The sequence below is a fragment of the Pipra filicauda genome, unplaced genomic scaffold (assembly GCF_003945595.2).
Source record: "Pipra filicauda isolate LSUMZ 115617 unplaced genomic scaffold, ASM394559v2 scaffold558_size305803_pilon, whole genome shotgun sequence".
Lineage (NCBI taxonomy): Eukaryota > Metazoa > Chordata > Aves > Passeriformes > Pipridae > Pipra > Pipra filicauda.
This window is the reverse complement of record NW_024104707.1, coordinates 181,675-195,476: the sequence shown is the minus strand read 5'-3', so window position 1 is coordinate 195,476 and position 13,802 is coordinate 181,675. Positions and strand designations below refer to the sequence as shown.

Here is a 13,802-nt window from a genome sequence, read left to right as displayed (position 1 = left end):
TGTGCCAATAAGGCCACAAAAGTATTCTCTAGATCAACCACTGTAAATGGCTATTCAGGCAATTTTACACTGCCAGAAGCCACAAGCTTCCCTGCCACCAAAGAAGCTGGGTGCTCTTGCTATTTCTGTATTTCCTCAGTCCTATCAAGATGTTGAAAAGCTTCAGATTTTCGGACCCATGTCAGCCAGAAGCTGAGATACACAGGTTTCCAATGGCAGGTTAGAGGAAGACATCCAAACACTACTTTTTCTCCAAAAAGCTTCCTGGCTTCTCACAGATGCTCTGCATCAAGAGCAGGCACTGAACCTTTGCAGCTCTCAGTGACCAGCTAGTTTTGTGTTCAAACTTGGCAGAACATGTGTGCCTAAAAGTAGAGCGATTTGAATAGCTTCAAGCAAACGAAAGCAAGTTGAATGTAACAACTACCATGCCGAACAAGGGAGCTTCCAACAGAAGAATAAAGATAATACCTTAATGAAAGGACAAAAAAAGAAAGAAGGGGTAGGTAGAAAACATGGAAATCACCGACAACAGTGTTTAACGTAATAGAGACAGTTGGTGGAGACAAAAACCAACCAAGCACAGGGACAGAACTGAACTGACAACAGATATAATCTAAGGTGCATCACATTTTATTGATATTAAATTTAAAATATTATCAAAATAATGATGCTAAGGGGTTTTTTAAGTATGCCACTATTTTAAATCTGTTCAGTAGTGCAGATGAAACAAGTTGAATTTGTCTTTTTCTTTTCAACCATTATATAAATTAAGTGAAGAAAATGCTGCTTAACGAGTCATTACAACTACATATATCTTAAAAATTGCATAGCAACATGATGCATTTTTCCTGTTTGATGGAACCTGAGTTTCCTACAGAGTAGACAGAGCAAGTTTTAAAGCCCTGTTTTCAGAAACACAGTATAACTGTTTGGTATTTCAATTCACATCCTATTTTAGAACTACTATAACACTTACTTTGCGGTACTTACCTGACCTCTGATATCTATATCAGCATATTTATGGAGCAGGGCCCTCACAATTTCAACATGACCACCTCTAACAGCCCCAATCAACACTGTATCTCCGCTCTAGAAAAATTGTGAAAGAACACTGAACATTAATTAATACTATTTAGGAAAAAGAAATGTAACAGAATAAATTATAGCCTCAAAACATGCATTATTCCTATTTACATTAAGAAATCTCCACTTGTTTTTAAAAAAGATACAAAAATAGTTCTATCTCTAAAAAAATGGGTATACAAAATAAAAAATTCTGGAGTTTTTTATTTTTCAAAGAAATTAAATTGCTATGGAAAAATAAGCACTCCAAAAATAGGTCTAGCTTAAACTGCTATCCTAAAAAATAACATCATAAACTATAATGAATATGAAAAAAAATTTGTACTCTAGTTTATAGGAAGACCAACCACTCACAGTAATAACCTCCTTAAAATCGGACAATAATGTTGACTGTCTCCTTTAGATGTTTCAAAGCTGAAAGAAGATCTTCAAGAATTTTAAACAATTTTATACCTTTTTTTGGTGCAGATTTGCCTGTTATCTTGCTTACACACACTATGCTATTATAAAGAAAAAAGCAAAAGGCTGATTTTATACCCAACTGATCAAAAGGAAGAATATTTTGGCGTGGTAAATGGAGCTGTCTACTCATAAAACAAAGTTACAATTGTGCCTAAGGCTTCTGATTTTAACATACTTAAGCATATATCAGAATTTCAGAATATGAAACCCTGAAACTACCTAATACTCTTTTTACTACGACACAGGAAAAATAAATAAAAGTATAGCAAAATCACAGGTGTGGAACTCAAGAGAGCTCAGTAGTAGTAAATCCCCCATCAATCACAGTCATTACCCACCTGGCTGCAAACCAAGAAATTTTCTTTATCAAAATCTACTCTAGCATCTGAAACTAAGAGTACTCATTGTTTTGTGTATTTTTGGAATACAGTCAGCTGTACTGATAGCTGTAATTTATCCTTCCTAAAAGCACAGGAATGCAGACCTTGTAGAACATTGTGGAAGAAGAGGTGGGGAGATTGCAATGCATTTTCTTAAATATTTAAAATTTTGCTTTGATATGTGCCCAAGATCAAATTTGTTGTCACATGCAACACTGCAGCTCAGTACATAACAATCTAACAAATGCACTGACATTTGAAATATAGGAAATGCATCCAAAAATCCTTTTAAATTTATGAGGCAAATAATTAGGAAGTTTTCCTCTATTCTCTGCAACTCCAAGCAATCCAACTTAGAAACTGGCAATGCAGCCTCAAAAACATATAACTGCTCTGAACTAAATCACTGACCTCAACAGAGGCATCTAAGTTTAGGTATTTAACCACCTATAGCCCCAAGGCTGCAGTGCTTGGCCTGACACTTCAGAAAAACCTGACTATGAAGAGGACAATGCAGTCCAAAGCCCCTGTATAAGCACCCAAACAAAACCCTGAGCAAGCAGATTCACACTCAGGGCACTGTCCGTGCTGCACACCTCTACTGAGCAATGCACTTACAGCTCAGGCACACAGAACAGCTCAGGTAAACAGTGTTCCATTTACATGTCTTAACCCAGAGATGAAGTCTTCCTCTAATATATGCAAGTGTTCTAGTAAAAAGTTTCATCATAGAAGATAAAGGTCCATGCTGAATTAAATGCATACTTTTTTATAAAATGCATTGGTTTGCAATTTTAACAACACTACCACGTGCATTAATACACAAACTCCCCACCCCAAAACCTACAGGTTAGTTCAGTATTAGTCTTAATTCTCATTTAAAGAAACACGATTTGACTTAAATGAAAACCTAAGAGCTGATGAATAGGAGTTCTACCAAAGCAACAAGGTAGTTATCTCTTCACGTTTCACTTGAATTCACTTTTTTACCCTTTTTTTAAAAAAAAGAAACAAACCAAAAAAGATCAGCAGCGAATATTACCCTGAGGAAGGGAGCAACTGCCTGCACTTTAATTTTTGGTTTTTAATATGTTACAGATATGACAAATGATCTAAGGAAACTCTCAATTCAAGAATCTCAAAGAAAAAGAGTAGTTTCTATAGTTTATCCTTTACCTTCACACAGCAATATTTACCACTTAACACACTTGTAAAATAGCAATACATAAAAATACCCCTAGGTGGCAGAAAAATCAGAAAGCCAGAAAAATCACATATTTACAAATCTGCATACACTGGTATTTAAACATACGTTATTATGGCATATATATAAAACAATAATTATGATGAAAATTTACTCACTCGATCAGGAATGTTCACATAAGTTCCAGCATCAAGAAGATCCTGCACAATTTCAGTATGTCCCTCCTTTGATGCAATCATCAAAGCTGTATTTCCATCTTTATCTGTCAGGTTTACATTTGGGTTCCTTTTCAGTATTTCTTTTACCGAGTCAGTATAGCCGCCCTTCACTGCTACAATAAGTGCAGTCATAGAATTCTTTAAACAAAACCAACAGATTTTATTGTACAGTGGATCATCATTATATCAGCAGTTTAAGTAACAAAAGATTAGTCAGACGTTACTCTCTTCACCATCCAAATGCTACTTCAGTTTTGTGTTTTAAAGTGCACCTGTAATGCTTTTTTTAAAAAAAGAAACAAACTAAGTACAATAGTAGAGTACACTTCAAATGCAAACAGTAAAGCTCAGACCAGTTTATTCTAACTCCTGAATGTCACACACATGATAAAATAATTTTCTTGTCGCATGGGAACATAGTATTATCAGAGCACCCAGGTTTACCAATACTGTTCACAAAGAGGTTTTTTGAAGAACTTCAGAAATAATAATATGAAGACCAGAAGTTTTTCCAATTTTCCACCTTTAACTGATTTTTTTTATTTTGATAAGCAACTTAAATGTAATCTGTTTTATTTAAAAACAATATGCAGCTGAAAAGTCCTGATAAAATTTCAGCTTCTGAAAAGGCCCAGTCACCATTACTATTTCCAAAAGATACTTTGTGTTTGATTTACTTTTCAAATAGCACTGAGGAAAAAGATATTTGACATAGGGGGCTTGGATACAGATTGAATTTTGATAGTGTTAACCTTCAGATTACAATTACCTAAATTCATTATGGTCACTAAAACTTACACTTAACATACTAGTGTGCCCACTGTCATTACAACTCCCTAGTTACATTATATTTTTATTAAAAGGCACAAAGAAGTTTCAATAATTTGTACATGAAGTCTTCAAATAGCTGGAAAGTAACACACTCAAAGTAACACTAACATTTCATCATTTCATGTATTTCTTGATATTTGGATTATAAAATAAAACAGGCCACATGGAGGTATATACCCACATCTCATCACTGGAAAATTAACAGTTACTTACAGCTCCTTCTTGATCAACATCAGCTCCCATCTGCAGCAAGTATTTCACACACTCCAAATGACCTTTCCTCGCTGCCCAAACCAGGGGGGTGGTTCCATACTGAAAAAACATTTACAACATTATATCATGTTACTCTCTGAATTTTGTATCCTCTACAATCTAGTATTTATCCTATACTTTACAAAGATAATCCTATACTTTACAAAGATAGAATTTGGTCTTGTGACTTAACACAAACATTTGAAAAGTCATTTCAACTTTTCTTTTGTAGATGATAGTTGTAAGAATTACTTTTCTCTACAACCTAGGATAGCAAGGTTTCCAATAGCTCAAAAAATAGAAGTGTGCTCCACTGAAATAAACATTAACAACCATACTATGGCAAAACCTCTTTCAAGCATAACAACTAATTCTCATTTCATGGCCAAAATATAACAGCAAATGTTTTTCCAATCAAAACCTCGTATTTTACAAGAAATTTATCAAGCACTACAGAAATTAAATGTTATTTAGATATAACTTACTTTGTCAGAGCAGTTCACTTTAGCTCCATGTTGCAGTAAGAGATGTACTATATCTGCGTGGCCCCGTCCTGCTGCCCAAATAATTGGATAAACACTGTATTGCTTAGAATTAAAAAAACAAATAAATAATTATAGTCTGAATTATTTATTTTCCACAAACAAAACAATGCTCCAAGAGAAGTTAAACCCATAGAAGAATGAATATACAGAAAAAAATGTAGCTACATATCAATAATTGTTACCGAGTACATTGTCTAGATGGTATCTAGAAAAATGTACACTTGAATCTATTTTGTTTTAAAACTCCTTAAGCAAGGTTTATAAATTCACATCCTCATCTTAATACGAACATTTGTACTGCAGGAAGGAAGCAAGAGACAGCTATGCAATATCCCTAAGCAATCAGGACTGCAGTGGAGTCACACCATGCAAACCAGAAATCAACCATCAGAAAGGTTGTTCTGGCCACTGATGCTCTTCCTTGATTGCTCACTGTTGCCTCAAACACCAGAGAACTGAGAGTATAAACAAATTGTTCAGTCAAGCTTCAACATGCCTATGCTTTTATAGAATGTGCTTATAAAATTAACTAAATCTCAAAGTATTTGGATTTTTTAATTCTTTAGCAAGTATAGTACACATTTATATAATCTAAGCATCTAAATTGCACACATTAGTTATTCAATTAACTTCTAGAGACGCAGAAAAATGACAGTTGTTATACAAGTAGTATTAGATACACTACATATCTTTTCTATTATTTCCTGTCCTGATAATCTGAATTTTATTATGAGCTATACACTCATTTGCTTCAACTAATAAAATTCAAAATTAATAGAAAACCAAGTGGCTATCACATAGATTATTAAAACAACTTTATGAAGTACAGTGATTAATGTCATATTGCAAAAAAATGCAAAATGTTTAATCAAGATAATAAGACGAGCGTACAATTCAGGACTTTAAACATTTGGGAGGAGGGATCATTTAAGACTAAAACTTACCATTCCTGTGATGTTTGGATTTGCTCCTTTCTCAAGCAGCAGTTTAGCTACTTCAGTGCGGCCCTTGTATGATGCCCACATCAGGGCAGTCCATCCTCCCTGGCAAGCACAAATCAAAGAAATGTAAAAACTGGAAAATAATGTAAGTAATTACTTTTATTTCATTTTCTATTTGTCCTAAGACTGTTTTGCAAATCTAAACCATAGTAAGGATTGACTACACAATATTGGAATCCTCCTATTTATGTACAATAAGCAATAAGTACATCTGTGAAAGGACTAATTTCCTGCTGCATGCAAAACTCCAGAAAACATCATGTTCTCCATGATGTTTAACACTGAATTCAGATTTCAAATGCACATAAATCCCACCACTGTATTAAAAAACAAACAAACAAACAAACAAGAAACACACCACTAAGTTAAAACAAAAGTATAGAATCCAAATCAATTAACATGAAAAGTTTATTTTTGATTGCTGTAACAGGCAATAATAAAAGCAATTAATTAATTTCAAAGTGCATCGATGTGTTTATTTACCTTTGTAAACTAGCAGACAATGAGGTTTCACTGCCTAAGGCATTTGACAGGTCAGGTAATCAAAATTAATTTTAAAATAACAGTACGCCTCTGATAACTGTAACCACAATTTTTATTTATTTCTTTAGAATAAACTTCTGGGGAGGTTAAAAGATCCCTCTGACTGATACAGGCCTAAAAATCAAGCACTGGCCATGTGAATGTGCTTAACGTTAAATGAAAAAGCTGGATTAGTGAAGATGCCTCAGCCTTCAGACAGAGTGGAACTTCAATTAAAGGAAGCACTTGAACTCTCCTCTAGTGGTTTTCCACACTCTAACTTAAGCAGAGCAAAATTAGTCCTTGCAGGTACTAATTCCATATTCTGTCAGTGGAGACAGTTTTAGCTCTTCAGAGGCATCTAACCTGAGAATCACATAAGCAGCTTTTGCAATTCTTTAGGTGGACTGGACTGTAGCACCCACTTTCCTATACAAAAATTTGGCGAGATGAATGAACAGAAACGTCAAGATATTGAAAACAAGGACTGTTGTATGAACAATCACAGCTGTCCAGAGAAAAAGTAATTACTTTTCCCAGGCATCCTCTGGGAAAGATGACATTTATCTTACCAGAATACTTTTTAAAAAAAGCCACTATGACCAAAAAAACAGACAAAAAAACCCCAACAAAATGCCACAATCCTGCAAAAATCTTGCCCACACAAAACACACCCAAAAATCAAACTGTTCTTCAGTTTAGCTTTTTTCCAAAGCAAATTAAGAGGAAAAAAGCAGACCTAGAAAACCAGTTGACTTTATTGACACTAAAGCAACTACTTTACAATGGTAAAAAACAATATTTAACTATAGATTCTTTTTCACTTCAGCAGCACTGAGTACATAATTTAAGAATGAAAGAACATTCCTTTGTTTTCCGGAACTGAAAATCTCCAACTCACGAAATTGTTCTTCTTACTAAAAACTATTTTATTTTTACCATAGGACAACACATACCAAATCCCGATGCTCCAAACTGACATTATAATTGAGTAGCTCTGCTACAATAGCTGTATGCCCTTCTTTAGCTGCTGAAATAAGAGCTGTCCAGTTATCCTACAAAAAATAAAAAAACCATTTTGAAGTAATATTCAGTATTTCAATACAATTAAACTTGTTTTTCAAATGTTTAATCCACAACAGGAAATACACAAGACCTTAAAATAACTGGTTTGTTAAAAAAAAAAGTACTAATAAACTCATGGTGTACCAGTGTATGTACCATATACATATGGAAATACAGAACAACTACTCCAAACCTCCCCCCCAGTTATCTGCTCTCCTACCCAATATCCACCCCTTTCCATTCCTCAGTTCACTGTAGGTTATCTTAATAATTTTGTAGAGGAAGCAACACCTAAAAAATATTAGAGAATGAGGTCAAGACTTTGAAAACTGCTGAGAGGGGATGAGATGGTAACCAAGACCACAGAAAACGTTGGCGGTCTGTCTGTGATGCGACAGCACCCAAGGGACTAACATGAAGGAGAATCTGGACCACAGCTTTTTAGATTTATGACCACTTAAGGAGATACATTTCCTCTTGCATTACACTAATTTTCCACCTAATACTCCAACCACATACAGGGGTGGACTACTGTTTTATATGCTTATAATTATAGCAACAGTTTATAAGGTAGATGTTCTTCTTAGAACTATAGAAACTGTGACATTTATAGCAATTGTAATAAAATGTCTCAAAAAAGAGAGACTGGTTTTTTTGGTTTATTTTTGTTGTTTCCTTTTTATTTTATTTTAAATGACAGATTTCATACCAGACCCTTCCTGGATGGTCACACTGCTATAAGTAAACTAAGTGCAGAACTGAAAAAACACAAACAATATCCTTTTTGTGTTTATCAGTCTTCATTGGAATATACAGACCTTCCAAAACTTTTTAACATCTTTGTCCTATTCACCCCTTTTGGGCATCTTTCATCTACAGTCAACCTCTTTCTCAAAGGCATGAAGACAATTCATAAATTTGAAACCCTTCTGTGCCACCATTCTGGCTTTCACCTGAAATAATCCTTTAACCTAAATTCTCCTTCAGTATTTACTGAAAAAACCACCAAAACCAAGAAAAAAAATTCCAAACAAACAGAAAACCCCCAAACCCACTGACACACCTCAACATCACTGAGATGAGCAAAATCACTTGGACCTCATCTTTGATGCTATATTTTTCTACTCTGCCTAACCTATTATATTATAGCTTCCCAGTACTAATTTCCCAGAAGAAACAGCAGCAGCATTCAGCAGAGATCCTCAGACATTTACAACAACTTGAATATCCCTACTCTTTATGAGGACCCAGAGGAATACAAAAGCCAAGGAATTTTGGATAAAATTTCTCTTATATGTCATCCTTTTCCACCTGTTACCCTTCTTCCTGCCCCCAACACTAACCCAAATTCCCTTTCTTTGCCTGCCTCTTGAAATTTCTTGTTCCTCCACTGTTACATTCCACCATAGAAAGCACTAATACTTACTGCATCTTCCAAGTTGCAATTAGCTCCTTTCTTGAGAAGCTCCTGGACAATTTCTAAATTGCCTTGCTCAGCAGCCAACATGAGTGGAGTCTGGCCATTCTGAAATCAAAGTGACAGGAAAAATGATGCACTGGAAAGTGATACAAATGACACACATACACACACAATAAAAAAAACCAGAAACTACAGAGGAATGTTGTTTCCAGTTTTTAATTGCCAGTGAGACGTAGTAAGAAAGGCTGGTTTTCAAATCATGCAGTAAACTCACAATAAAGATGGAAAACATGGTATTAAACCCTGTCACATAGGCAACTTAAAAAAAAAAAACAAAAAACCCCAAATCCAAAAAATCAACCAACCAAAAAAAACACAGACAAAAACAAAGCCCCTCACATATTTCAGACAGTAAAAATGGCTACCAAAAGAAAAAAGTTACGTTACTGAACATCTGCCTTTCTGAATTATTTGCTCACTGAAGACATCTCTAATACAGTCTGTTATATCTTTACAACTTGAAGTAACTCAGTCAAATTGTTAAGAAATTAATAAATAAACCCACCATAGGAACCACAATGGCCATTAAAACATGCACACTGATTCAGAGGAACAGCTGCTGAAGCATTGGAAAAAGTAGCCAAGTTATATACCCCACTCCTGTCTGACTATACAAAATACAGACATCATTTCTGTCCTGTGCAACACAGGTTCTTAACAGTCTCATCTCAGGGAAGATGAAAGACAGAAAATCCTATTTATTTGCCTTCAGAGGTGTTTTAAAAGTCAGTTACAATCTGTCATCCTTCCATCAGCCTACTTCTGTGTCAGCAAACTTCTGAGATACTTTTCATCATGCAGAGCAACTGTAAAACTTGCTAAATTTTACAGTAAATTTGTTAATTTCAACAAGTTTAATAAATGAAGATAATTTTTCCTGGCCTGTCTTCTGTTTTCTCCCTCTAACATAGAGAAAACTCCAATTATCTGGTCTCTAAATAATGTAAAACCTACATGTTAGGAGTTATATACCAGCAATTTCCCTGAAAAGAATAAAAATCAATGGAGAATCAGAATATAGTAATATCACTAATCTTCACTATTGAAACAGTTAACAGTATGATTAATAAAGATATTTGATGACTCTTTCTACTCTTTACACACACAAAATCACAGAAACACATGGCATCTTTGAAAAAAGCTTTCTGGTCCATCAGCTATTCCCTAGTCTTCACAGAATCTTCCCTGTGACATTACAGATAACCAACAGTATTAATCATGACAGGATATAATGCAGTATCTAACACAGCAATTTTTCACAGAGAAAAATTAAGCTCTCATGTAAGTTTATGCTGTTATAACTATTTTGCATATATCATTGCTTCTAGATCCTAAAGTACATGTATCAAACAAGCAGTGGGTTTTAGGTCTGACCATAAAAAAAATAAAATCCTAAAAAAAAAAAAATCAAGAGGAAGGCAAATACTACTTTTTAGAAAAGAACAGCTCTCTCTGGAGGAGAGAACAGTCATAACTTTTGTTCTTTAAGATGAGTTCTTATTATGAAGTTAATATTTTGGGAATACACATTCCAAGTGATTTCAGAAATCATGCCTGACCACTCTGAATGCCTTCTGTGATGACATCACTGGTCAGTGAATGAAGAGCTGAGGCACTGCTTATGACACATCTAGCAAGGATTTAGACACTGTCTCCCATAACATCCACCCAGGGTAATGAAATACGGCCTAGATAAATGGACAGTGAGGTGGACTGAAACTGGCTGAACTGCTGAGCTCAGAGCATTGGAATCAGAGGTACAAAGTCCAGCTGCAGGCCAGGCACTAGTGAGGGGATCAATACTGGAATCCTGTTTAGCCCCTTCATTAAGGACCTGGGCAGTGGGACAGAATGCACCTGCACCTTCACAGCCTATACAAAGTTGGGAAGAGTGGCTGATGCTTGTGCTGCCATCCAGAGGGACCTTGACATGCTGGGCAGACAGGAACCTTACTGTACTGAGTAGGTGTCAGGTTTTGGTATCCACAGAGGAATACCAGGTTTTGATACCCAGAGGGAGCTCAGAATCTCTGTAAAGAGAGCCTGGGATTGCCCTGTACCAAACAGCCAATTCCAGCTGGCTCCAACCAACCCACCTCAGGACACAGGACTAGACAATCTCCAGGGATCCCTTCCAAGCAGTGCTTTAGCACACAAAAATCCCTATTGTAGCATGACCATTCTTCTCACCTCCTTCTGAATTGTTACTGTTGTTATCACTCTGATTGTCTTCTACGGGTGGATAAAACAAAAGAATAATATAAACTGAAGAAAAGTATGTCTGGGCAAGAGGAGGCTGTGGATGGGAAAATTATTCTCTCCTGTAAGAAGTGTCACACAGCTGCAGACTGGCTTTGGTTTTCTAAGATAGATGTAAAACTTTTCTGAAGGGTTCTGAAAACATCCTTCCCTTTTCGTTAGAAGACTCTCAAATAAAAGTATAATGTTTTAGCAACCATCATGAAGATTTTATCAACAGAGAAACAAAACATAATTACTACACCTGTGACATCCAGATTAATTCCCAAAAGTTGCCCAAGAGTTTAGACATTCCACAAAAACTAAATACCCATATTTCTCACAAGCACACCAAGTACTATTTGTATATCACAGCTCAGTCTAAGTATTGGAATAACCAAATTATAAAGGGACACACCTGTATCTTTTTAGGGAAATCAATTAGTGGTGTTACCTTACAGATTAGTGCTCTCTCACAGTTTGTGAGAGAACAGAAGACTCAGAATTGAACATGCAGAAGGTACTTCATTATCAAGAGCAGAAAGAAAGGCACATCAAAGGAAAGTGGAGGCTGTTAGGATCAAAGTGTATCACACCAGGCAAGCATCTATCATTAGCTGTTAAGTAATCCATGTATCTGGTATGAAAGGAAAGAAATCACACGAGGGAAAAGGATGTGCAGGGAAAAGGCAGAGAGACAGACTTGCTCCACTTAACTGAAACTGCTGGTGTTAATACAAACAAACTCATCCACACACAAACTGACTGGGACATCCTAGTTTTTCTGGCAACCGACCACATCAAGATAAAAAGGGTTGGCAAGAATGTGAGTGATCCTACCATTGGACAAGTCACTGCAGCCTGGGAGGTCCTGGCACTAGCAAAACTTGTCTCACCAGCAACCTTTTTAGACCTCCAATGGCACTCCCGTTTCGGTATTTTCTTTTTACCCAAGAAGAAAAGATGCCTTGGCAGATCCAAAACTGGAAAGAGAATTGCACTCAAAGCCACTGAATTCCAAGGAAGAGCTAACGCTTAAACAAAACTCCTGTCATTGATACATAGGAACAGTCCTCTCCAGTGGGTTTAAAACTGATGCAAACCACCAATGCCTGTCTCCAGAAATCACCTTCTCCAATGCAACATACTAGAAGACTGAAAACATTAGGTATCAGGGGAAATGACCTCTGCAAAAAAGGCAGTTATTGAAAGCCAGGACAAATTTAGTCCCCCTAAGAAGAGAAAAAAATTTAGAAAAGAAGGTGAAGGCAGTGACACTTGATAAAATCAACACAATCTGTCTAATTTCAGCCATGTTGTTGAAAAGAATTACCAGCAGAGGGAACAGACTACTCCCCTTCTCAGACACACTGCATGCCAGGTGGTGAGGTTCATGTGTATGCTCTGAAACTTAAAAATTCTCCCATCTCAAATACCTCAGCATATGTGCATCCACAACATGGAATGAATGTGCCAATAATGAAAGAAAACCCTCTTAATTGAAACCAGATCTAATAACTACAGTAAGGTTAAATTCTGTACACTGTTTTCACATTTGCATGATGCTTTTTAGTTTGACTAATATATGCTATTAGACTTCTTTTCAAAAAATATTCTTTCCACCTTATGCAGATTTGACAAAATAATGCAAGAGAAGATGCATTTTACAAGACTTATTTATTAAAAACATTAAAAAGTTGGAAAGCCAGTTTTCCGTACAGTACTAGGTGAGAAAAAAGTACCTGGCCTGTCAGACCCAATGTCAGAGCCAACTGCTCACAGTAACTGGTGCTCTTTTGAGAGGGCTTGATTAAGGGCTAACGTTGTCAGATCTTCTTCAACCCCCAGCACCATGAAACAGAAAACAACTCTATGCACTGCTCCAAGCTATAGAGAACAGCTGATATGCCAGAGGGTGGGGATGTTGCTCAGAGGAAGTTCAACAGGCTGGAAAAATGGGCTGATGACCTCCCTGCAGTGCAACAAAGGCAAATTCAGAGATTGGAACAGACTGACCCCATGGAACAGCACTGGCTGGGGACTGCCTGCCTGGGGAGCTGCCTGCAGAACCAGGCATGGGGTCCCGATGGACAAGAGGACCATGACCCTGCTCTGCACCCTGTCAGCAACACGGGCAAATCAAACACTGGGCTATATTACCAACAGCACAGTTGGCCCTCCACTCAACACTGGTGAGGCTGAATCCAGAATACAGTGCTCTCTCCCAACAGACAGTCTCCCAAAAACAGAGAGACTGACAAACTGCCAAGTCCAGCAATGGGGTCACCCAGTTATGAGACTGGAGCACAAGACATGCAAGCGGGAACTGAGAGCTAGATTTGTTCAGTCTGGAAAAACAGAAAAGAAAGGGGGCATCAACATCAGTCTTACACCACCTAGACAGAAGGGAAATCTTTGAAAACAAAGGCAGATTCTCCTAAGAGACTCACAACAAGGAGAAAAGAAGTAACAGTCTCAAGATGCAGCAAAGGAGAGTCAATAAAACATAAGGAAAATG

The 13,802-nt window shown here is 36.5% G+C and overlaps 1 protein-coding gene across 7 annotated transcripts in view; it reads right to left on the bottom strand.

Annotated features, from left to right (window-relative positions):
• The window catches only part of KIDINS220 (kinase D interacting substrate 220), a 78,062-nt gene that overhangs the window by 55,400 nt on the left and 8,860 nt on the right, over window positions 1–13,802 (bottom strand). For all 7 annotated transcript variants that reach the window (XM_027747578.2, XM_027747574.2, XM_039387371.1 and 4 more), the window contains exons 3-9: window positions 8,993–9,091; window positions 7,458–7,556; window positions 5,923–6,021; window positions 4,919–5,020; window positions 4,395–4,493; window positions 3,291–3,488; window positions 994–1,092 (exon numbers count right to left, since the gene is read on the bottom strand). In XM_027747578.2, coding sequence (XP_027603379.1) covers window positions 994–1,092; window positions 3,291–3,488; window positions 4,395–4,493; window positions 4,919–5,020; window positions 5,923–6,021; window positions 7,458–7,556; window positions 8,993–9,091 — 795 coding nt within the window. The remainder of the gene's footprint in view (window positions 1–993; window positions 1,093–3,290; window positions 3,489–4,394; window positions 4,494–4,918; window positions 5,021–5,922; window positions 6,022–7,457; window positions 7,557–8,992; window positions 9,092–13,802) is intronic.